Below are 25,798 nucleotides of genomic sequence, written 5' to 3' on the forward strand. Positions count from 1 at the left end.
GCTCCTGCATAAACATGTCCAATGTGTCCTTGGGCAAGACACTTAATCCCATCCTGCCTTTAAATCTTTGTTCATAAAAAGTTTGTAATAAAAGTAACACCTGCTGTTTGAAGACTTCCTCTTCGTAGACTATGAAGCGGATTGAGACCTTTTTTAGTTTTTTGTTTTTTTGGGGGGGGGACACTGACTGATTCAGCTGACCTGAAACACTGAAAGGCTCATTGTCACGTCCGCAGGGTTTCCTCCACCTGAGCAGCAGCAGTGAGTCTGGGAAGTGCTGGAAGCAGCGCTGCGCTCTGCGGTGCGGTGTGACCTGGATGAGAGCTGGAGGATACGTACGCAGCTAATGTGGGGCAGCACAGATTGCCTCGTATCCACGGGGGCTGGGGGGGGGGGGGGGGGGGGGGACGACCGAGCCGAGGAAACTTCAGGGACACAAACTGCCGAAAAAGGAGAACGCTAAAAAAGATGGCCGACTCTCCTCTTCACTCTGAGCTTCGGTCTGTCCTGCTCTGCTCCGAGGCCAAGAACAGATACCTAATGGATTAATTTACTCCCTATACTGATTACATTTCATCACGCTGGTAGATGACAGTTTGGGTCAGTGATGCAGACGTTGCATATCTGTCATGACTTTAATGATCTGCCATGATTGGTATTTGGAGCAAATTAAATCAGACTTAAATAGCAAACTCCTGACTTGAAAGTGGCTTTAAAAGTTAATCTTCGAGAAGTGTAATTGCCCCTCAGAAAAACATCTTACATTTGTATTCTTTACTTTTAACACTCTGCAGTCTTGAACTAAATTAAACAAAGTCATCAGTGAGAGTATGTGCACACGGCTTTTGGCTCGAGGCGGCTTCTAAGAACTTGAACGCATTATAAAAAGGGCATCATTTGGTGGAATTAGGAGTAATATTGTGTTTAGTTCACTAAATGTATCTGCGCTGTATTTTCCTCCCGTGTTGTTGAAACAGGATTCATCAGGTGGTAATCGCTCCTCTCTCGCTTGTAGTGTTTGTTTTTGTTTTGTTTGTTGTTTTGTGGTCTTCATTAAAAGAGTGCAAATAATTCATATTGACCCTGCAGGCAAAGCGTATTAACGTGGAGTTAAACCTGCCCCCAAGGAGGATTAAATAAAAGAATCAATTCATACAGAGTAGCTGATCTTCATTGTTAAATCTGATCATGTTTTTCAAGATAAGAATGAATTCAAGGTTTTCAGATGGGTTCATTTGAATACAAGCGTAAAGGTCTGAAGCACCAGCATGCAACCAAAACAAAGTCACCTGAGCTATTCTGAAGCCTCCGCTCTCCTCCAGAGACACACCTCGAATCCTTCTCCACTCGCGTCCGCACAAAGGAGTTTAATGTCAGCGTTCGATGTTTATGTTTTAATGTGAGCACGTGTATTTTTCAGAAATGAATGAATGACAAAGGTTTTTTTCAAATTAGAAATCCATGACATGAACGTCAATGAAAGCCCAAAGACATTTTGATTTTGACAGTCTGTGGTTTTAAGGTGCAAACCAAAAAGCCTTGGAGAAGCTCCGTTATCATTTCTCTTTACCGTCTCTTCGAAATAGGTGTCATAATTCCAAAAATTCCAAAATCCTCTTTCCTGCCTTCTGTAACTATTTATCTGCCAAAGCTTTTTTTAAACATTACTGATAACTATGATGCCTGAAGACAGAAGTAAACATAAAGAATAAATAACCCCTCCTGGATCTTGTCGACGAGGTTTAAGCCTCGTGGTTGAGAAACGTGTTGAAACAAGCATCGTTATCTTCAGATCCATCGTCAGATCTACAAGACGGATCTATGAACGAATCCCATTTCCTTTCAATATAATGCCTCTGACAAGCGCCAACATCACGCCTCATACACTCAGAGGCAATGTCACGCAAGTGGATTAGAGCTCAGGCGCGTCCAGAGACATCTTGTAGAGGAAGCTGACCGCAGATCCACTGAGCGCCTATGGGCTTGGCTGTTCCCTTTGTCGTGAGCTAATGTAGGATCAGATGCACGGTCGCCTCCTCAGGCCGGATGCTGGTCTCTACCCCACGTATCACAAGTTCAATTAATTTCACAGTTGGCAGCATTTACAGTCATCTCACCAGGGCCTGTTGTTTGAAAATCGAGAGAAATGAGAAGAATATGATGCAAACCCCCCCCCCCATGAAGGCTCCACTCGCCCGGAGCCACATCTGATCTGATAGTGCCGGGGCCATACAGCATATTAAAGCTCACATCATGACGATAAGGGAGAGAAAAGGCAAGCCACATGCATCATTTCTGCTCAAAAAGACATCTCTTTTCCGTCCCATTCGACAGAAAAAGGGTTTGAAATCCTCCGAAAATCCAGCTCGCTAAAGAGCTGCCTTCATCGACAGTCTGTGCAGATTAATCGTACCAGATGGATGTAGTTTAGATTTGCAAATAAATAGAACAGAACATTTTCCAGACATGACCTTAAGTCAGAATCAAATCCACATGACTGAGTAAATGGAACCACGTTCCCTCGGCAGTGGCTGTGGCAGTTCAGTGAATCCAAAAAGCGACTTGAGAAATGAACATTTCAAACATTTTTAATCACATAAACGAGAGAAGCAGAACTCCACTAGTCAAAACAACTCAATACTTTGGCCTCAGTTTACGGGATTGTGAAAAAGATAATAAAATGTTGAAATGATTAGGGAATCATTTATGAAAACAATGAGCGACTGAGTTCTCCTCTCAGTTAAATGAGTAAAAGTGTGTTTGCTGGATCTGAGGATGAAGCCAATGGAGAAGTGCTTCAAGTCGGTTTTTAATGGCCACCAGGGGGCGATCTAACTGGTTGCATCAAAAAGTCGGACCATGAAGGAGTCGATGAGAACATGAGAATAATTTTCATTAGACTTGTGAAGAAAACACAGAGATGCATTTTAAGATTACAGGGCGTGCCGGATAGCCGGGTGGTAAAGTTGCGAGCCTTAGGTAAAGAGGCTGTGATCCACTTTGCAGCAGCTGTGGGTTTGAATCCTACCATGGTCCTTTGATGAATGTCATCTCATACTCTCTAGTACCAACATTTCCTGTCTCTCTACAGCTGTCCTATACAATCAAAGGCAAAAGTAGGACAGTAAAAATGGCCCAGAAAATGAAAATATAGGAGTACGGATCAGACCTTTTGATCCAAGCTAACCATTAAAATTCTATTCTTCTCAAAAGTCAGCTGAGTTTACGATATTATGGGAAACAGACGCTTCACGATGTCAATGAACAAACCACTGGGTGATTTCAAAGAGGCTACATTGGATTCTTATCCCCAGTATCAAATGCAGGATTCACACTTGACTGGACCCGAACCTGTCTCTGGATTGCGTCTCCAAAATGACCATATACCTGCGTTTAGGCAATGGGTCGAAACCAACTATCGAAAGTCCTGGAAGAAGCGAAATGTCTCGCTTCAGGACCTTTAATACTGAAGGAAATGAGCTACTGTGTGCTGCTCACCCAGCTCGCACTTATATTAACACCTAAGGCTGATGGGGCTCTGCACACCGCGTTATCCACGATGATGAATGAGGGCAAACTGTGTAAATATTATAATGAACCATCATGCATTCCTGCTGGCTCCCAGCTGGTGTCTTCTCTTAATGAGCACCGAAGAAAAGTGGCCACACAGCTTGTTGAAACATCTCTTGATTGATGTTTCACATTACAGGGCAGAAAAAAAAAAAAAAAAAGCCCCACTGAAGATTATCCAAACCTTAATATTCAGCCTGCACCACCAACACCTATCTCTTTGTTTCTTCTCCTCTTCCCATATCTGCGAGGAAGGCCTTGTGCGTGCTGGTTGTCTTTCCAGGACAACACTCAAGGGGGACAGGTGCTAATCACAGAGCTATCACTGCTCCTCGGCTCTTACACCTCACAGGCGCCTGCAATCCCCCGTCCAACTCGCACAGCAGGGTGCTGTTTGGGTGCTGAATGTTTTATATTTTTGCAAACTAGGGCTCCCTCACATCTGTTTTTTTTTTTTTTTAAATAACGAGATTTATGAATGAAGCCTGGTTAGCTTGTGTGTAGGATGCATTACTAGAGCAATCGAGGTTTGCCCTGAGGTGCACAGGAAGCAGGTGGGCGGCTGGTAGAAGAGCTTTCAGCCTCTTCCATTCATAGAAGGCATTCAGAGGCACCGACTAATGAAGCATTTAGAGGAGAAGACTCCAACGGTGTCGTCAACCTGCAGATGAGTTGCAATTGTGATTCCTTTTGCCATTTTACATACAATTACCAGCCGTTTGTGCTCGGAGTGAAAGCTTGCCGTCGCTCGCAATTTGTCACTCGAGCAGCGGCAGCAGCAGCGGCGGCGTGCGGAGAGGAGAGGAGAGGAGTGGGAGGTTTGATGTGGAACCAAAATCACATCTCCACCGAGCTGGGCGAGGATTTGTTTGTAGAGCAGCTTTCTGTCTCCGTGATGAGCTCTTTGTGTCTTTAGCGAGTCCTTTGTGTAACATGTTTGAGTGTTTTCTGACTGAGGATCTGTGAGCACTCCAGATTGGATCATTGTCTTGGAAAAACACCCAACACTCAACAAAAGTTACACTATATTGTTCTTTCAAAAAACTAAAATTCAGGTCCGGAAGTGTTTGAATGTAAATGTATTACTCTAAATTTCCTCCTCCGTCCAAACAAGCCCCGATGAACATTTTAATGGAGATGTGGAGAAATGACCTGCCACGTCTCCAGTAACCACACCAACTTCCATTTCTTGGTCCGCCCTGAACCAGCGACCCTACAGTTCCCAAGCAAACCCAGATCCCTACAGACGCCGCCTCACATTAAACCACGAGTAACAAGCTATGGTCCAATGAGCTGTACGTGAGGGCCAGTGTCACATGTAGGGATTCAACATTGAATACAGGTAATTGTACAGAACCAATCTGAGAGAAGTGTGGAGGGGTGAGCAGGATGTCTGCGGGTGGAAATGTGTTTTATAAATGGATTATTGGGGCGTGAGTTGAAGCTTTAATGTGCTGTTACATTTCCCTCCTTTGGCGAGCAACCTTTCCTTAGTTTAGATTTTTAGATTAGAATCAATCAGCAAAAATGTCGCTGGGCGTGTGCGGGTGCAGCGCGAGTCCTTTTGTTTGTGCATTTAAGTGAGTTAAAGTATTCTGAAATTGATCCTCATTTGTTTTCCAAATGAGGACCTCGTCCTTCACGACACACGCATAAACACTCCTCGCCACACCGGGGCCGTTTGTCGTCCTTGCTTGTCAGCTCTTTTTTTTGTGTTTTTTTTCTTCCCCCTTTCTTGAATAATTCTGTTGTTCTGGCAGCTTTCTGGTTTGAATGCAATCCCTCGCCATTGTTAAAGGAGAATACTTTCCTTGTGATAGAAACAAAAAGTGCCTCGGGCTGGCCTGCCTACTGTATCACAGCTAATTCTTTGCATACCAATACAAGCTGTCCTCTTCAGTATTGGTGTTTGGTGTGCTGACAGAAGCAGTTCTGTGTCCAGCTCTGCCCCGTCCTTGCCCTCCAACCATAATAGATATTGACAGGTGCAGCGCCGATAACCCTAATCTGCATCCTAACAGGATTTCACGTGTCATATAAAGCTTTCTAAACGTAGCCGAGTTCAATTCACAGCTTTGTTATGCTGCTAATAACATTTCACGGTGGCACAGCCGACGGCCTTCAAAGGGCTGGATGTGAGAGCGGTGCCTGATTTGTTCACAGATCTGCAGTCTGAGCAGGTGAAGTAACGCTCAAAAGGTCTGAGTTTAAATCTCGTGCGTTAAAGGAAATGTAAGCTCACGTTTGAGGAGCTTGAACCGTAAAAAGAAAACCCAAAAGCCAGAACATGGTTGGCCGTCTTTGTGCAATCCTTCAAATCGCGGCGCTTTGGTTCGAAACAACAGATAAAAAAAACAAGCTGCTAAACAATCAACCTAAAGGGTGGGTTTTTTCTGCACTTGGTTTAATGGAAATGCTAAATGGAACAGACAGTCCTGTTGGTGTCATTAATATTAATGTGAATGTTCTACAGCTCTGTTGTTTTTGCTGAAATTTAAAGACAATCCAACAACAGAAAGATGTGATGAAATAAAAATGTATCTGCACCTTGAGTGCCGTACTTGTCTTGTCACTTTAACTTTTGCTGGAAGAATAAAATGCAATTGCATGCTACATCAACAAACATTAAACAGCTTGAGAAGCCAAAACAAAATGCTAAACATACTGGCCCTCCTAAGATGTTATCATACAGATTATTACATGGAAAAGGTTTTTCAGCAGAGTCCAGATGCATAATGTGCTTAATAAGATTGGTGGATAAAAACCCAATATGTGCATTCACAAGGCTTTTCAAAGATGTTAAGGACGACACAAACACATACAGATGGACGCGCGGGACGACAGATAAAAAAATGGGAAAAAGGAGGAAAAATTCCAATTTGAGATAGAGAACGTTTGGAGATGTTAAGTGACGCTTTCATGTGAGATATCCCAGGCTGACGCTCCGTCCAATCGGCTTTCAGCGTACAAACATGCACTACATAATGCATGAGGACCAGAGGACGTGTTAACACGGATCTGTGTGTGTATTTACGCGTGTGTGTGTGTGTGTGTGTGTGTGTGTGTGATGAATCTTCAGGCCATGAGGTAGAAAAGACTTCCGAGAGTGCCCGTTGCATTTCAGTGACCTCATCCCGTTCATTATCCTGCAGTTTAATGGACAGGAGAGATAAGGAGTCGAATCAATTCATATTGTGCTTTTGGCCGTCGCAGCTCTGAGCTCTGTGAGAGGAACGTCTCCCTGCTGTTCTGAATCACGCTCATTGAGAAAGAGGCGGAAATTACCAATTCTGTGAAGGCTGTTCTGACTTCCAATGACCTGCTAAAGACCAGCCAGAGTCTGGAAGCTGCAGGAAAAACGGCCTTGGCTGATAACTAACCCTACAGCTGTGGTTTCAAGCCTTAAAGTCCCAATGAGGAGTTTTAAACAGGATGAAATTATTACTGATTCTCATTTATGACGTGCAAAAGCAAACAACACTGTCTAGACCCTTAAATCAGTGCAAGTAATATTCCTCCATTGAACACTTGGATGCAGCAGATGGATGCATTTTTTTATTAACTGGGCAGGTTTTAAGTGGAAAAGTAAATCAGTGGGTTTCATTTCCCTCTAAATTCTGCAGAGAACGGGGTTGAATGCTTCTACGTTTTGCTTGGAGACCAATGATTTTAATACTGTCTGGTAGGGAAAAAAAACAGATTTTCTATGAAAATGTAATTCCACGCTTGCCTAAAAACTTTATGCAAATACATCAATTACTCTTCGGAATAAATATGCATTACTTTCTCCTGGAGAGGCACTCAATGTAAAAAGTGTTTTCATCTGACCTTGACGTCACCTGCTGCTTAAATAACTGCACACAATTATTTTTTTAAAACCCTGCAGATCAATCCAACGACACTCTCTCCATCTTGTTCTCTCCACCGTTTGGACAACAGAACTTCTTCACTGTAAGTGGATTTCTTTGGTCAGGACCGGTGAGCTTTACCAGGATTGTTTCCATCTGTCCATCAGAAGCTCTGCTGCAGGAAGCTGTCAGAAAAAATCTGCTTTTTCTTTAAATGTTGATGCCTGGACTTTGAGTCAAGAGCAAGAACTTTGAGCTTCAGCAGACTTCCAACTTCCCTTCTGATTCTGTGTTAATGTCTTCACCCTGCCCTCCTTCGAGCTATTGTCTTTGGTATTTGTTGTTGTTCAGCTGTTTGATTAACTGGGAGATTCTCCCAGTGTGCAACTCTGCTGTGGTATTGCTCCGTCAGGCAGCACACGCCCCTCTATTTGTCTCTTTTGTTCCATCATGTTCCAATCACAGCATCATTGTTTCACTTCCAAATCATCTCTGCTGCCTCGATGTGCTGTCGGTAGATGTTGCTGGCCTGATGAACTATGCGGGAGAGTTTGTTTTTGTGTTTTTGGGGGGTGAGGGGTGAGGTATTCTGAAGCGTGTGACACAGACGCAGTAAAGAGTGACATCAGGGATAAGACATGCATGCTTAAAAACCCAAAGACAGAGGGTGTGTGTGTGTGTGTGTGTGTGTGTGCAGTGTTGAGCTTTAGTTTGGAGAAGATGCAGAAAAAAGAGGTCGGGGTGTTTTTTCGCTCATTGTGTGAGACGTCATTCAACAGAGTTTAAGATCAAAATCTCACATTCTGAAAACGAAGACAGAAACAACAACCCACGACAATCTGAGACAATGAAAAGCGGCGCGAAGCTGCTGAAATAATTTAGCACTTTTAAACGCTCAGTTTACAAAGAGGGGTAGAAAATAAGGGACAACAACAAGCTTCCAGTTTGAAGCGACTGAACGCTTTTCGCCACACAAACTGAAACTTTAGGCTGAAACTGATCCGCGTGATGCTTGACTCACTGTTCGATCTCTGAATCAATAAAAGCATCAAGGTCTGGTTGGTAAACAGCGGTGTGCAGAGTGCCGATGATGTCACATTACATGATTTATCGACCTGTGATTCTCAGTTTTCTGGTCAAGTTCAGAGACACCAGCAGCTTCAAATAGGGACAGAGAGGAGGACGCTGTGATGGAGGCAAAATGTGCGAGTGATACCTACTTGGCACACTTCAATTTGCCTCCATTTGCACTCGCTCTCACACACACACACACACACACACACACACTCAGAGTGGGCCTGCAGGGACCACAGCGCAGGGAGGTGGGAGGATTCTGCAGCAGCTCATCCCAGTAAGACAAGGTCACCTTAAGTGGATTGGGATGAGAGAGGGGGGAGGGGGAGGGGAGAGATGAATCCCCCCCAGGACAAAAAAAAAAAAAAAGAGCAACTCATGAAAAAGTAATTAAGCAGGATGCACATCAGTGGAGGCCACAGGCGGAGGAGGCGAGGAGGGCGACGAAGACGCCCCGAGGAAGACGAGAATGTTTGTGTGCGAGATATCTGGGATCTGTTCGTAAACGCGCCGAAATAGGAAACGTTTAGCGTCAGACTGTTTCAGGTTTTCTGGGTATTTGGTTTTTAAAAGAAGGGAAAAGTAATGCCGAGGGAAAAGTTCGACCTATCAACAATTTCTAGTGAATTTATGCAATTTTCCAAACTCATCCATATTCATCCAAGTGGGGTGCACAATGTCCAGTCCACTTCGGTAAACCACATTTTTTACATTAGAAAAACACTCACACAGTTGCGTAACACTTCTCGATCCCTCTCAGTTCAGATTTCAGTTCCCTCTGACTGTTCTGGTCTGGATGCCTCACAGAGAGGCTCCCCCCCCCCCCCCCCAGATCTCCCTCACCGAGCCCTGCACCTGTTCCTGCGGCGGCAGCTCAACCAAGAGCATCTCTCAAGCTTGATGAGCTAAGCTTGGTGATTTCCTGCGATGGCTCCAGCAGAGCCTCCCACACACACACACAGAGAGAGAGAGAGAGAGAGAGAGAGAGAGAGCACCGCTCACTAAGTGTGTCGTCAAAACTCAGGCCAACTTTACAACCATCAAGAGAACTTTACCCCGACAGCTAAAGTTTGATTTCAAGTGTTACCTTTCCTTTTTCCTAAAGAACCGCTCGGAAGGAAGAAGGAGGAAGAAATGGTGGATTAAGCTCCTCCTCCGTTAAAGCAACTATAACAAATATACTCGAAAACACTCGCAATCACATATTAAAATGAGCAAAAATAAACATCATATTAATCGTCTCTTTAGTCAAACGGAGCCTGTAAGACACTGTTAACGTCTCTTTTTTTTTCATAGCTGCCTCTCCACCTCTAGGACATGACACTCCCAGAATGTCAGCCTGATCGTGCTACACTACAGTCTCTGAAAGTAAATCAGGAGGGATAGAGCCCTCACTTATGAGACTCCTCTCCTTTAGAATCCCAGAGGTCAGGGTTCAAGAAGCAGACTTAGATGTATATGTAAAGCTTTTCTTTCTAACAGAGCTTGGACCAGCCCGGAGTTACGCTGCTAGAATGAGCTCCTGTGTCTCTCTCTCTCTCTCTCCCTCTCTCCCCTTCTGTATGCGTTCATATTGTTTTGTCTTTATGACACTAGCTGTATATATTCATGTGCCATTGAAGTCATAGCCACATATCTTCCAGGAGTTCCTGAGCCGTCTCGTCTCGTAGGTTCCTGCCTCATTATCAGCCTTACAGGTCTGAGGCTGTAATCTGCTGTAAGGCATCCTTGACTCAACTTATTGTTATTATTATTATAAATGTGAATCTTCCTTTGCACTGTCTCAGTCTCAGTGAGCAGAGATGGACAACCACGAGGACAGTGAACGCACCACCAAACGTTCATTGATACCTGACGAGCAGCCTCTCCAAGTCACGTCACTAAACACCCTCTTAGATACACCGGGACAGTGTGTGCGTGTGTGTGTGTGTGTGTGTGTGTGTGTGTGTGTGTGTGTTTCTGCATGTATCCACACAGATCAGAGTGCTTAGTGTCACACACGCACATGAATAACAATGATATCATTACACTGAGCTTTGTCGAGCAGCTTGTTAGTCCTGACGTACATTCACATTTGTTCAGTTTGTACTGTGCCTCACTACGACGCATCCACGCAACACACACACACACACACACACACACACACACACACACACACACACAGTCAGGTCATGGAAGTCCCCACTCAGACTTGGTTTGTCTCAGAAAGAAGTGGATTATCAACAAGTCATTATCAACGTTTTGTTTGTGTAAAAGTGAAAGTTGTGAAAAGAAATAAAATCCGACGGAGAAGAATCACACCGAGCTTTAGTCCATTCACACAGATGATTCCAGGACCGACCAATCACATCCTCCTTCTAACGGTTGCAGCTTTTATGTATCACTCCCTGTTCTATGTTTTCTGTTCATTTATCTCAGCTCATTTTTCTTTCCTGCTTGGCGTTGCCGCTCCCCCCCCTCCCTCCCGTGTTTGTTGCCCCACTCTCTGCTCGGTGTAATTATGTTGCCCTGCTCTCATTGTTTTCACCTGTGGATTGATTTTCTCACCTGTGTCTCACCTATTACCCCCCCGTGTATTTAGTCTTGCCTCCCTGTTTTCAGTGCCAGCATGTCGTCTGCCCTTCTTGCTGCTTGTGTTCTTGTGGTTCTTCTACTTTTTCTTTTTATCAATCGTTTTCTGGACGTTGTTTTTTTTCCCTCTAAATATGTTCTTTCATTTGTTTTATGTCTGAAAGTGGTTCCTCTTCCTTTGACCGGTCACTTTTTTTCTTGTATTCTTACTTACCTGTTGTTTAATATTTTTCCTTTTATCTGTATCTCCATTCTTTTTCTCCTTGCCTGAACGCTTTTATAAGAGCAACTGTACACCTGAATTTCCCCTCAGAGATTAATGTTTAAGCACACTTGAGGCATTTTGTAACCAATTAAAAAAGCAGCTGCTGACGTGCAGGATTCTGAATCTGCCACGGTGGCAGAGCCCAATAAACTGAGCGGCAGTTCATTGCTGTGATTGGTCGAAACATTTAAGTTTTCAGGTCTTTGCTTGTTAAACAAAAAAACAAAAAAAAACTGATTTTCTGGCTAAATGACAATACTTTTTTTTTTTTACATCTTTAGATGCCTTGCTAACTCAGATCATTAATATGAACAAAATACATACTAACCCTAACATCTATGAATGACAAGAGAGGTTCCTAAACCTTTTCTCAGTGGGGAGCCTATTTGTAGTTGGGAAAAGCTGATTTTGACATCACCAATGTTTGTAAATGTATTCAAGTAAGAGAGGAGATCCATCCCTGCTGTACAATTAGCTTCAAAGTCTTTCGTCACAATTTTTTTTTTCAATGGTTAATTAACTTCCAGGAATAACAAAACATTTCTATTCTGCTGCCTGTCACAGTTTTTCTGGTTTTATATATATTATTATATATGGAGTTATTGTCAAGTCATAGTGAGAAGAATCTGCAGAACTACCTCCAGTCAGTCTCTAAGGGTCACTAACCAAATGTAATTCTTGATGATTATGTAATGTTTTCTGGTTATCCTTAAATAAACATAAAGCTTTTGGAAGAAGTCGATTAATGAAGTTTATTTTCTTCATATTGTAAATTCATCTTTCTGTCTGCAGATGTCGAGCCTTAAATGAACTCTTCACCTGCAGCTGAAAGATAAAGATCGTAGCTTTCAATCCTGTTATTCTACTGTATGTTTGGCCAGGTGGAGTCGTTTGTTGTAAATCCAAAAGTTAAAAATAAAAAGTTGAAAGTCAGAGCAACATAGAGTAAGTTAAAAAAAAAAAAAAAAGGGTTCACAAATCTTGTTCTCTCTCAGCAACAGCGGTCACTTCTTTTGATGTAGTGAGCCAATTCTCTCTACTAAACTTCTTCTGGCACTGATCTGTGCTCTATATCACAAAGACTGTGAAATAAAGCTGTCAGGTTACAATCTTTGGCTCAATAATATACACCGCCTGCTGCCCACAACAATTTCCTTCAGAGAAACACCTCATGGCAGAGCCATCGCTGGATATTTATGTCACCAACAGCAGCAAGACGTTTGTGTGCAGCAGACTATAGAGTGACCTGTGTGCAGCAGACTATACAGTGACCTGTGTGCAGCAGACTATAGAGTGACCTGTGTGCAGCAGACTATACAGTGACCTGTGAGCAGCAGACTATAGAGTGACCTGTGTGCAGCAGACTATAGAGTGACCTGTGTGCAGCAGACTATAGAGTGACCTGTGTGCAGCAGACTATAGAGTGACCTGTGTGCAGCAGACTATACAGTGACCTGTGTGCAGCAGACTATACAGTGACCTGGGTGCATTATTAAATATGTTTGTTTCATTAGCGCCTCATTATGTGTAGAATTAGGTCCAGAAAAAGGGCCTTTAACATCCACCACCTGCCTATAGTCGTTCAATAAATAAACATTAAAAAGAGCAGTATCCATTCCAACCTTCTGTCAAACAACCACCAGTGGAGATATTTTGGCTTCAAATCCACCAAATATGAATAAAATATTACAACTCTGGCACTCTTTCTGCGGCTGTGGGCCAAGTGCACTCGACTGGTCAGAGTGTGTTTTTCTGTGCGAGTGTGTATTTTCTTATCAGGTGCGAGCAGAAGGCGGGTTGTGTGGCTTTTTTCTCGGGCAAGAATCAGAACATTAAGAGAAACGTACCGTAAGAGAGGGGGATGTCCAGGTCACCCTGCCAGGACATCTGGCCCGACTCGTCTATGGAGTGCTGTGCTGTAAAAACATGACAACAGGCCTCTTGTTTACAGCTCGTTCTCCATCTGACAACACTTGTGATCAAGTCAAACTCCAGGGGAAGACAATACTTCGAAAAAATGGAGGACTTTGCTGTGCTGCACGCACACCAGCCGCCTGCCGAGTGTGACTTTGTCATTGGAAGTGAGGATTTAATCATAGATAATAAATGTGTGTGTGGACTTTTGCAAGATGTCACTTCAAGCCATTATGAATTGTGATGTCCAACTTCCACTGAGCTGAAACTAAAGTCACAGTTTTTTGTCTTTGGCAGACTCACAATGACAGCATGGCGCGGTAGCTCTGAGAGTGAAATGATTATTATTCCGAGCTGGTTTGAAAGTGAAATCAGATAAGGTGGATGGACTGTACCTTTCAAATGGCCGCGTCCGAGTGTCACAAACCCAGAGGAGATGAAGTTGTGCATGTCCTGGCCTCCGCTGCGCAGGTTTTCTTTCCCATAGTGACCTGATGAGAAAAAACCAAGGTGGATAATGAACATTTAGTCTCACCAAATTATTTCTGAATATCAGAGCCAACGACTGAAGAACATTTCTTATTATTTGAATCTATTTAATCTCTGTTGTCGACTAAATGGACTGCACAGAGAAGCGCTCACCCGATAATATCGGCCAATATTAGCTTATCCACAAACTATCAGCTGATTTTATTTGCGATATTACTCAATGTATTCACCAGTCAAGTAGCATTTAATTTGAGTTTCATTGTAAGAAACGAGCAGTTCTCTTCACCAGCAGAGGGCGCTGTATTGATGACATCCAGCCCTATCACTCAGTGATACACGTTACTTATACACAGTTACTTTCCAGTTGATTGACCATCTTTTTTTACAATACATGATATGTTTATCTATATCTATCTATCTCTACAGATTGAACGTAGTGCTAAGAAAGATATTGGACGATCGTATCCATCAAGAGTCTGATGTTGACCTGGAAATTACCAAGAAGGATGCCTCTGACACTTTTTATTCATTTGTTTGGCAGTACGTTGAATTCTGTAATTCAATACCACTGTGTAGTAATTCAGAAAGTTGAATTAACATAAAGGAGTGAGACAGTAAGTCAATTTACAATTGACCGAGCAATCCCAGACATGTCTCAAAAGAAATAAAGGGATGTGGGTTTTATTTGTTTTTATGGAAAGAATGGAATAAAACAGAATCCCAAATCTGGAGAATCAGTTTACCAGACCACTCTTCTCTTCCTCCCCTTTCGTTCGTCCTGCTTCACCATTAACCACTGAACGGTTAAATGCCTCATCCTCTGAGGAACCACTTCAAAGTCAATAACATCACTCAGACCTTTGGGCTCAGGGATGCCGGGATCGAACAGCATTTCAAATTATCATAATGAGATGAAACACCATTAGGGCTGGTCTTCATCACACCGAGGTTTGGCACTTGGGCATCAGCAGCAAAGCTCATTTGTTTCATTTTATCCAACCCACAGGAAGAAGATAAACAGATTACAGTAGCCATTTCTGTTCATATCAGACCTGTTAAAGTAGTCTGCATTTACCGGAAGAAGAGCATGAATGTATTTTCTTGCATTTTAAAGAGCGCATGGTTGTCCATGCCGATGATACATTAGTATATCTATGTGATGTCTCCCAGGGTAAAACGCTGATGATTCATAACCTCCACATACCCCAAGGACGGCACCACATACGTAGCTGAAATCAGGTAGCTGGAGATGCTGACTGTGAGATAAATTGTTCCCATGTGACATTACAAGCCTTTAGCCTGTTATTATCTGGGGGAAAGTTCCTGAAAATTGCCTTTTCTTCTCTGCATAATGAAAAAGGATCTAACGTGCCTGTTAGAGAATAACCACTTTCTTAGAGCTTTTCATCATGCTGACGTGAATGAAGGGCAAAGTGTTTTGTATCACAGATAAAAAAAACAAAAAAAAAACACAACCCGTCAAATCTCCTGATAGAAGTGAGCAGAGTAAAAAGTGATATTTGAAATAGCCCTGAGGGAAAGGTAAACAGTCATCAAATTAGCAACTCAATTTCTCCTCTCCATTCATGCAGGAGAAAAGACGATGTCAACAGGAGGTCATGTATTAACTCCTTACACAATCCTCCTCTGCAGACAACAGCTGTATTCAACTATTAAACACCTCTATTCACTCTCTTCTTTGTACTTTTTGCAACTTAAAACTTGCACCACCAGGTTTGAGATTTGCAATGTAACTTCAACAAAACCATCATTGTTGGTTCATAGTGTAACATTTTAAACAAAGACGCCATGCTTATTTTAGTTTAGTGATGACTTTCTAAAAAACAAAGAGTGAAGTAAGAGTCCTTCTGGTTTTGTGTTCACACTGACGAGGGGAGTGGTGGGGCGGGATTCCTTCAGCTTGTTTGTTTGTTTACACACGTTTAAATACATGAACCCTCTGCCTCTCCAACCACAATACCCCACCCACTCAGAGACGCTGTATGTGAAGTGTGAGGTTTGAGTTTCATTCAACGAGAACCAACGGACTTCCCAAGAGACTAAAATACTTTATTTGACCTAAAATACTGCAAAGGAATACCAGCAAAATCGACTTTGGGCTGGAGATCAGGCCTATAAACGACTGCTCTTGATTGGACCAGGAGGGGAAGCGGTCTGAAAGACTGGTGCTAAAGTGTAACATCCACAGGGCGTCTACTCTGAAAGTTGCCTAGTATACCTTTCAATCCCAGATGTTTAAAATGAAGTTGACTTCCAACATAAGATGGCCTATTGTAAATGCTTTGGTTCACTCTGGTGTTTTTTTTAAGACATCTTGGGAAACACGATGCTTATTCACGATTTTCTTAAAATTACATGGATATGATCCATGTCACTTTGTTGTCTGTTGGGTAAATTTTAGCCACCAACTGTCCGGATAGTTTGACTTGGCATCTACGAACTTGCAGGAAACAGCTACTCTGGCACAGTCAGACAGATATGAAATCCACCCACCAGCACCTCTGAATGTGAGCTGGAAGCAAATTCTTCTTTTTTTTTGTTTCATGTGCATTGATTGTCTACTGGATTTTTTGTCTGCTGAGTGTAATCTCTGAACCAAATGTCAATGACAGTTGGTCCAGTACAATGGCTGCTTCACTTAGTTGGCACCAGACTCACCAACTGTGTCTGTGGGAGTGTGTTTGTGTGTGTTTTTGGCCTCTGACTGAACTCAGGACTCAACAAAGACTCTGGTTCTCTCTGATATTTCTTTCACTTTTTCTCGACGTCTTTTCTGGTTCATTATTCATACATTTTTCAATAAAGTTGAATCTCCTTAATCTACAGTAGATGAGTGTTGCAGTGTCTATGAGTCCAATTTGCATTTCCTTGTTAGAATGCTTAGTCGTTCCATTATTGAATAGAATATTGAATGCATTTTTAATTGGGTTTCTTTTTATCTTAGAAGGATGCACCATATGGAATGCCTTATTTATGTGGAAGTGAAGTCAAAGATACATTCTCAGATTTGTTTTATGTTGCTGTGGTCAAGTCAAGTCTTTGTAAGTGGACAGACCATCTCGATATTTCTTGTTTTCTTTTTCAGTAAGGGCCAGGCAGACAGATTTAATCTTCTCCGTGCTCCTTTCCGAACATGGATTGGGTTAAAACTGTAAAAAAAAACAAAAAAAAACTACGTTCACAGAAAACGTTGTGTTTTCTTTTAGACGTGTGGAACAAATAAAAATGAAATGAAACTTGACCGGCCTACACAAAAACCTTGCCCTTTATCCCATCATTCTTCTCTGGGATAAACTGGAACACTGTCCAGCATCAGTGTTAAAATTCCCGTGGCAAAATAAACATCTGACAGACAGATGTTACAGCAGCAGATCAATGTTTTAGAATAAAATCTTTAACAATAGTATCCCAGTGTCTACGTACAGCTAGTCTAAACTTACTGTCAAGAAAAATGATGGGAGCAATTAAATGAGTGCATATGGTAAGAACAGCTTTCACTTTGATAAATGTGGACAAAAACAGTCTATTCGTGTGATTCTTCAGGCACACTGACACATCCCGACTCATCAACATCAGCGACGTGACGTCAAGCTTTCAAAATACCAACCAAAAGTTGGTCTATTCGACTCCCTCGGAAGGTTTCTATGACTCAAAATGCATCTGGTTGCTTTGAGTGTCCTACAGAGATGAATGCAGTGTCTGCCTGCAGAGCGTAAGAGAGATTTGTCACCTATTTTCACAACATCATACCAACTTTACAGCACAAAATAAGGGTATGCAACAGAACTCTGGGACATAAAGGTGATACGATTCCCTCTAGGGCAACTCTGCCCTACGCTTTGCTGGATCTGTCTGCAATACAAGACGAGACGAGCAAAAATAATCTTTTTTTTTTAATGTGTCATCTTCAATTTTTTTCCTGGATTCAGCTCGATTTTGTTCGTGCTGCTTTCTCTAAACGCGCTTCAAGAACATGCTTAGATATGCCTTCCTCCTACAGGATATGTACTGACGTTTGTTTGTATGAAAACAGCAAAACTTATAGCATGCCTCATCACAGATGCCTATGCACTCAGTAGGTGTATGCTCAAAGAAAAGCAAAGTTAAAACCGCACCAAGCAGCTTGAGTTATATGTACATAACATCCAGAAGTTGCATTTTTAGATTTGATGCTTTTCGACCATGTCTACACTTTAAAATGAGTCTCTCTGAAATCACTGCTTTGTCATAAATTTGTCATAAAATGTGAGTCACGTCTTCCCTAGAGTGCCTCCATCCAGCTTGGACACACTCCACCCTCCTCTTTTAATCTTCATTCAAAAGCATTCACCCCTGCAATGTGACGTCCTGTAACTCCTCGCCCGGCACACGATGTGAGGCTGATATGACACAGGTTGGACAATGAAGACATCTTTTCTGTGGGCGGTATCATATCAAGAACAAGATAACAATGTGTGGCTTTGTGAATCATACAGAGCGATAATGATTACTCCGTGTTTGCACTTACCATCAGACGCACCGTGGCCTACAACGTGCAATGTGTTCAGCAATCGGCAACAGCCAAACCGTTATGAGCTTTGACTGTTTTTCTATTTATGATTTTCTACAATGCTTCGTAATCAGTCTGAATAAAAAGAGCTTTTTGCTCGAGCTCACGTTTCTGGCATTTTACTGCTTCTGATACAAATTCTAAAGCTTCAGAATGATAAGCAAGTGTGGGGGGGGGAATGCAAATCATGCCAAAACCAAGTAAAGAAATGAAAAATGAAACAGATTTGGCATTGGAAGCTTGTGTAGTGTGCAGTTTTTGGTTTTCAGTTCAATTTTTCTGCAATAATTGACTTCTAGGAAGGTTTTAAGCTATTCATTACATGTGAGGACTCTAAAACCTGAAGGTTGTCATTTGGTTTTGTTTTACAGTGTAGGGTTAGACCTCTTTGCACTCTCTACTTAAATTTCCCCAAAAGATCAGCAGTGTAGGTTGGTCAGTATAATCTTTCATGTGTTTTCTCTGGAGAAAGTTAAAGTTCCTTTAAGTGGGGTTCAGGGCCAGATAATCCAACCAGCTCACCTTGGGAGGATATTTAGCTGCTCTGTGTTTGCCCTTCTTTTTCCCAATAGCAAGCAGAATGCACTCTGCAAAAAAACATCTTTGAAAAAAAAAAAAAAAAAAAGTCTGAATCACTATGTGGATTTCCCCCCTGACTTCAATCGGACATTCGATTTCCGATCCTAACGTCTTGGTTAATGAACAGGTTCTGTAATGCTTACCTTCAACACCCTGTCCGATGTTCTCCAAGACTCAGATTTGCTCGAGGACAAGGCCTTAGCCAAGACCTTGCTTTTCATTTAGCACATATTGTCTTGGCTTGGGTTTCTTAAAGTTTCTGGGAGCAGCAGCCTATTTCACTTAGTAGATCGAAATCATTTGTGGTTTTTACTTATTCATTAGACGGTCATTATGATCTTTTAGCATTTGTTCCGAGAATACTTTTTTTTTTACTTGTCTGTATGATTTACGCAATTAGAAAGTCAAGGGACGTTGTTTAAAGAGCAACACATACAGAGAGGAATGAGGATGGGGTGGACCAGACTATATATCAATATGGACGGAGAAGCATCCATCTTGGAGTGAAGCCAAAATACTTAGAGCCTCGGTGACTAGCTACAAGACAGGTCATAAATACTTCTCCTTTTTACCAGAGGACCTGGGTCAAACTATAAAGTTTAAATACACGTCAAAAATGTTTTTTTGTCGAACCTGGAATCTGTCCCGGTCGTTATTTATGATCATAGGTCCAGCTCTCTGAGAAGTTCTGTTTTAATTAGCTGGTTTATGCAAACAGAGAGCGGATGTACAGTCATGATTGACAGCTTTGTTGACGAATGTGGCCTCTTCAGAAAGCAGAGAAGCAGCGTTGCGAAAAATGAACTTACCATAACCCTGCGTGTCTGCTCCAAACTGACGCAAGACTTCTTTCTGTACCCACCCATCTGTGAAGGGGTGTGACATCCTTTCTGCTCTTCCAATAGCCATATCCCTTCTGTTAAAGTATGTCACCAGTTCATGATGTCAGAGGCCATTGCAGGGATATTTTGGCTTCACTTTTGTACAACAGAAGGAGGACTTGGACAACCCGTCCATATAAACATTCGGATGAACTCGTCGAACCAACAAATGACTTTCACCAAGGAGATAGGAATTAGTCTTCCATGTAAGATAAGTTATTTCAACAATGGTTTTTAGTCATCATTTGAATATGATAAGACATTTGCAGACTTTGCACATCCAATGTGACCCTAAAAAGGTTACAATTTCCTCTCAATTCTGCAAGTTTCAAAAGTAACAGCACAAGTTATTTATAGAGAGTAGAAAAGGGGGCATTAGTTAAGTGAAGAGTCTTAATAATGCAAAGATAAAACAAAGACAAGATCATAAAGGACATCATCAAAGGCATAATCTCTTTTCCTTTAGACTTAGAGGAACAATAACTCCTCAGGGCTCGACAGTAATCTTTCCTGTCACATAAACTGGTAAGTTAAATCATCATTTTCCTGTAGAAACGTGAGGATCAGAACAGCCTGTATCAGCTCTCCGCTGACACACCCCTCCATGTTGGATGGCAGTGGTGGTGGTGGAGAAAAGGGTGGAGTCAGGGTGACACCAGAGTGAAACATAACGCTGTTGAATCTGGGACACCATACTAGGGCACTTAGTGATCGAGCTGATCCCTGGAGCTGGGATCTGGAGACCGATGGATAAAAGTAGGAGGAACAGTGTGGCACGACAGAATTATCCCCGGACAAAGAGCCCGAGTTATCCCGCCGAAGAAGACGATGATAATTTGCATCTCAATTTTGCCAATGCTGAGTAGGCTTATGGGACTGCAGCGCTGAGGAGACGAGGACTCAGCCTTGGCACGAGTCTATTTAATTTACGATATGTTCCTTTATATGTTTCTACTTAAGCTTGAGGGGAAAAGCTTATAAAACCGCAGCCTGTCCATCTGTGTCTGATGCCTTTCCCAATCCGGGTCAGGAAGCGAGCAATATAGAATCTGATTTTTAAATGGGTTTTTCACACATCAAACATGCTCCATTTCCAAATATGAGCTATAGTAAGATTTAAAAGCTGTGTGATATAGCCTACCATGGTTGGAGTGAACAGGTGTGTAATGGTTCTTCAAGGTTCTGACCGGCGTCTCGTCTTTGGGCGACCCATCAATCACTCCAATGTTTTCATGCTCATACTGAGATATTGGAACGGGACCTTGTTGCCTCAGGATGTCTGCCAGGGCTCTGAAAAGAAATAACACAAGCACAGAAACATATTTGAACTTAAATGTTTTCCAATTACCAACGTTTTTTTTGTTTTTTTTAAATTCACATCCACCTTAAAGGTCCTTCTAATTTATTTCGCTACAGCTCCAATTTGAATCAAAGAGGTTGGGAGCAATGCAGTGAGGAAATCCTAATTACACCCACAGTCACAAGGGGGGCTAGATTTTCAATAGCGTGGTTCACAGGGTACAGAGGAGTCCTATTTAAGAGTCCAACTCCAGCACAAGGCCCATTTGTTACCAGTAACATTAAGGCCCGGCTTTTTAACGTGCAAATAAAAGCCATATTTCACAGAATTTTCCTACTTTTTGAAGCCAGTGTCTGTCTGTGTGATGGAGAAACAACACTGCACCGCCGTACAGTGTAGGAAACAGCAATGTAAGTGTGTCAATGTCAACCTAAAGCAGCCGCACAGCCCTCTTTTCTATAACTCTGTGACTTTGACAGATATACTGTATATTAATAGCATTTCCCTTCCAGGATAAGCACACTTTAGCCGTTTTCTTTTTCACAGACGGAGGCGACCTGGTTTGAAATTGTCCTAGTTGGATGAAGTAGTTTACGAATAAGCCCCAACTTTTAATATGTATATTAAGGTGAAAGAATGACGTTTGACCAAGGAAAATGAAAGCAAAGAAACACAGATTTGACTTGTAAACATTTAAATTCTGGCTTCTGTGATAATTACACTTTTTTTTATATCACATCACAGTTTACGGAGAAAAACTGAGAAACTGCTTTTCAAAGCACGGAAGTGTCTAAAAGCAAAAGATAGATTTAAGACGAGTATAAAAGAATAATGTTAATAGTTCATGGTCATAAGAAAGGGAAATATTAAATATTGACAAATGCTTTCTCATAAGGCAGAGTTTCAAGATGGCAGGTAGAGTGTTTCTAAGTCTGGAGACACTAATAATGCAAAGACCTTGTCATCTTTTGTTAAAAAAAAAAAAAGAGAGTTAAGAATCAGCTACAAAGCCCAATCTGCTGATCTGAAGTGCAGTCACTTCGGGAGTCAACATATTGTTAATAATATGTTCTAGCGCAAAACTAAATAATGGCCTTTAAATGAAAATAAAGCTACTGAGGGGAGGCTTGTTATCTAAAAGTAACAATGTGACTAGAATGGACCCTTGGGGAATGCCTAAATCAGACTGCCAAGAACAGCTTTCCTTTTTAAACTTTGACGTTAACTTTCTGTTATTCTTCCATTTTTCCAAATATACAGACGCCTTGCCTTTTTCATTCTACTTCTCAGACCTGAAATTGGAAAACAAAGTCTTATCCTTACCACCTCGCTGGCATAAATTGGTTCGCTCTGCAGAAGTTGATCAATACAGCCTGTTCAAATCACTGACTTTAGCTCTCACTCCACATTTCTTCTGTTTCGGTGAAGGTCACAGACCAAACAGCAAAGGTCTGCCAACAGCTCAGTATTCTGCTCACAGTCCTCCCCCTCAGCCGCAGAGGTAGGAGTCTAAATTACATTAAAGAAGCACCAGAAATTTAAAGAGACGCTCAGATCATTTTAGGGGGAGCAGACCCTTGCCAAATAAAAAGCTAATCCCATGTTCCACTACTTCTTTTTGGTCATGGTTTGTCAGTGTGAATGTCTGCCTCTGAGGTCTATTTCAACAGACATCATTATGACAGCTCTATATGCCAAGAAGAAGAAAAATCATATAAAGGAAAAACATCATTACGCACTCAGCAAACCCTTCCTCCTCATTTAATCAACCTTGCTCTAAACTCTAGAGGCTACCGCTTATATTTATGGCCTTGAACACTTGAATGTTCGCCCCATGGATATGACAATATTGCAGCACAAAAAACGTCCCCATCTTTTCAATTCTCAGGGCAGAGATAAAAAAAAAAAGTGCTGCATCATGAGCTTTTGTTGTTTCAAATACAGTCTTATGAAGTCCCATGAGTCCATATGGATATTAAAAAGCTGACTATGCCAAACAAAAATCCTGATTTAAAAGACACTTGGAGCAATCAGTGAAGCTTACATTTAATCTGATCTGCTCAAGGAGCTTCTTTGTGTTGTTGTCAGGGCTGGAAGTTTAAGAAATGTTTGAACAAGAACATGTTACAGTGTTTGTCTGAAGCTGAGTAATCTGCCTTGACATTTTCTAAGCAGTAGGTGCCAGAGTTTTATGACCAAGGCATAACAATGCACAATTATCTTCATATTTTAAAGTCAATGCCAGATGTCCTCCTCTGCTTTTTTCCAATATAAGCTCCTGATCATTTTAGGTGACTCAAGTGACTCCTGGCTAAAAGTGATGACTAACTCAATATGATTACATGTTTCACCAATGGGTGAAAAATATGTCGTGTTTTTTTTTTATTTAGAATTAAGTAGTAGTTTAATGCCATGTTTTAAAAGGGAACTGACATGAAGCTACCTTGATACAGGCACTCATGGATACCCTACTATCGACCTGACAATATGAAAAAAGGAGGGGGGGGGGTACCTTGAAACAGACAAAAATGTACCTTGTTACAAATGCCACACAATGATTAATAAGGACGGAACAGGCGGTGAACCAGTTGCTGAAGGGTATTAAGAAGCAGAGATCTTACTCCAAGTTTTAAAGAAGGGAACAGACCTTAAAAGGTTCCAAATGGGAACCTTTGAAGCAGACGCTAAAAGGTAAAGAGCTTAGAATCAGACTCCATCAGACCACCAATTCAAATGGAAGAACAAAGACTTTGATATATCTGTCAAAGGTTTCTTTGAACCTAGAAGGTACCTAAACACATAAATGACCACTTAGTTAGAAGTGAAGACCCAACCTTGAACAGATGTGAAATGCCCTACTCTACTGTATGTCAAGTATCTGAAGACTTTAATCTGGATGTAAAGGAGGTCTGAAAACAGATCTCCATGTGTTCTTTAGAAAGATGCTAAAAGTTACCTTTAACAGAAACTACAAACCAGTAGCTACCAAAGAGGAAAAAGAAGGTGCGAGACTATTATAGGGTTAATCACAAAAACACTATTGTGAAACATTGTGTCCACCACATTTATTTTTTTTTAGGTGACAAATCATTTTTGAATTTGAATAATCAGCTGTTCCCTTGACTGACTAACAATAAACAATAGATTCGATTCATTCACTTCAAAAGAGCCTAAAAACACGTTTTCTCAAACAGCTTCAGTCTCTTCTGATTGGTTTAATTGGGCGGTCCTTGGCTGGAAATATGTTTTTCACATACTGTACCATAATGGTCTAACCAGAATGAAGCATACTCCGAAGCAACACCACATTATACCCAACTCCATCCAACAGTTATTAGGTTGATTCATTTAGTTTCCCCCCCAAGCTCTTCTGTAAAAAAAATGACTTTAAGAAACAGAAATTTAAGGCAAAGCTTTTGAACGCTGCCTGTGTGGATGTGATTTATTCCCTTCAGCTCAAGTCACTGTAATAGGACTGGAAATTCTATGCACCATTTTAGTGTACTGTATAGCATGCTGTAATGGAGCCAATCAAGCCACCAGCTATCTCCAAAAGTCATAAAAGAGCGTAAATCTGCAGAGAAGGACTCAGATGGAAAGCTCAAAGGGCTTTCTGGGAGGTTTGTTTCGGGAAACAAGAGGAGAGAGAACAGGAAACTAAAGATAATAGCAAACATTTAGAACATCTTTTGGTTCCTTATGATGGGCGGAAATATGTTGCATGACTGAAACAGCCATGGGATGTCTTTTTTATGTTTCTTTCACGCTCATTGAGCAATTCACTGACCACTAACGGTGCCCAGAGGATTTAAAAATATTGTCACTCTGGAAGTGAACGCTCATATTAGGACGATCACTCATTAAGGCTTTCAGTGGCATTTACTGGATCCCTCTGGGGACCAACATACCAAGCCTTCCACAGGGATTCACACAGAATGGGGTGTCGCACAGAAAGGTATACAGTGTTGACATTTTTGACAGGAAAGCTCTGGGGAGGAGAATAATGACATGTGTTAAAGGTCATGAACTATAGTAAAGTCATGATAGTGAGTCTGTAAGTCCATACATCAGTTGACACCATAGGATGGATTTTCATTTAAGGGAAGAAAGGAAATGACTAATGTTTTGACAGCCCATATTTCTATAGCAAATCTTTCATTAAGAGCTCAAAAGAACATCAAACTGAAGAAATGGGGGGGGGGGGGGGGGGTTCTTCCAAGACTTCTATGCAGCCATTTTTCCACCAGCTTAAACACGGTTATAACTAGGGATGTAACGATTCACTCAGCTCCCGATATGATTCACGATACTGGGTTCAAGATACGATTCTTTCACGATTTATTTTACAAATAGTGACTGAAGAAAAAATATGAGATGACTGAAAAAAGATCCCATTAAGTTCTTAATGAAAACATTGATGCACCTCGTAATCTCTTTGGCTAATGTCAAGAATAGACATCAGGTGAGAGAAAAAGTGTGAAAGAATTTGCTGGGCAAAGATGGTGAACAGTGGGCTCGAGTCCTACTCATTTTTTCATCAGTGAATGTGATGCACTACTTTTATTAATCAATCAATGTATAGCCCAAATCAATAGGATGCAACTAGAACTAGATCTGTTACCATGTGTTTGAAAGGGTGATGAATATCCAGACACAATAAGATTTATCAGTTAAACCTGCTGTCATCATAAATGTTTGAATGACGTCTTCAAATAATCAGTGGGAAAAAAAAGTTCC

General features: G+C 41.6%; 1 protein-coding gene across 5 annotated transcripts in view; it reads right to left on the reverse strand.

Annotated features, from left to right (window-relative positions):
- The window catches only part of LOC306837865 (shisa family member 6), a 67,905-nt gene that overhangs the window by 39,948 nt on the left and 2,159 nt on the right, over nucleotides 1–25,798 (reverse strand). For all 5 annotated transcript variants that reach the window (XM_079365713.1, XM_079365710.1, XM_079365712.1 and 2 more), the window contains exons 3-5: nucleotides 20,903–21,051; nucleotides 13,638–13,733; nucleotides 13,176–13,244 (exon numbers count right to left, since the gene is read on the reverse strand). In XM_079365713.1, the coding sequence (XP_079221839.1) occupies nucleotides 13,176–13,244; nucleotides 13,638–13,733; nucleotides 20,903–21,051 (314 nt within the window). The remainder of the gene's footprint in view (nucleotides 1–13,175; nucleotides 13,245–13,637; nucleotides 13,734–20,902; nucleotides 21,052–25,798) is intronic.

The sequence above is a fragment of the Symphodus melops genome, assembly GCF_947650265.1.
Source record: "Symphodus melops genome assembly, chromosome: 17".
NCBI classification, from domain to species: domain Eukaryota; kingdom Metazoa; phylum Chordata; class Actinopteri; order Labriformes; family Labridae; genus Symphodus; species Symphodus melops.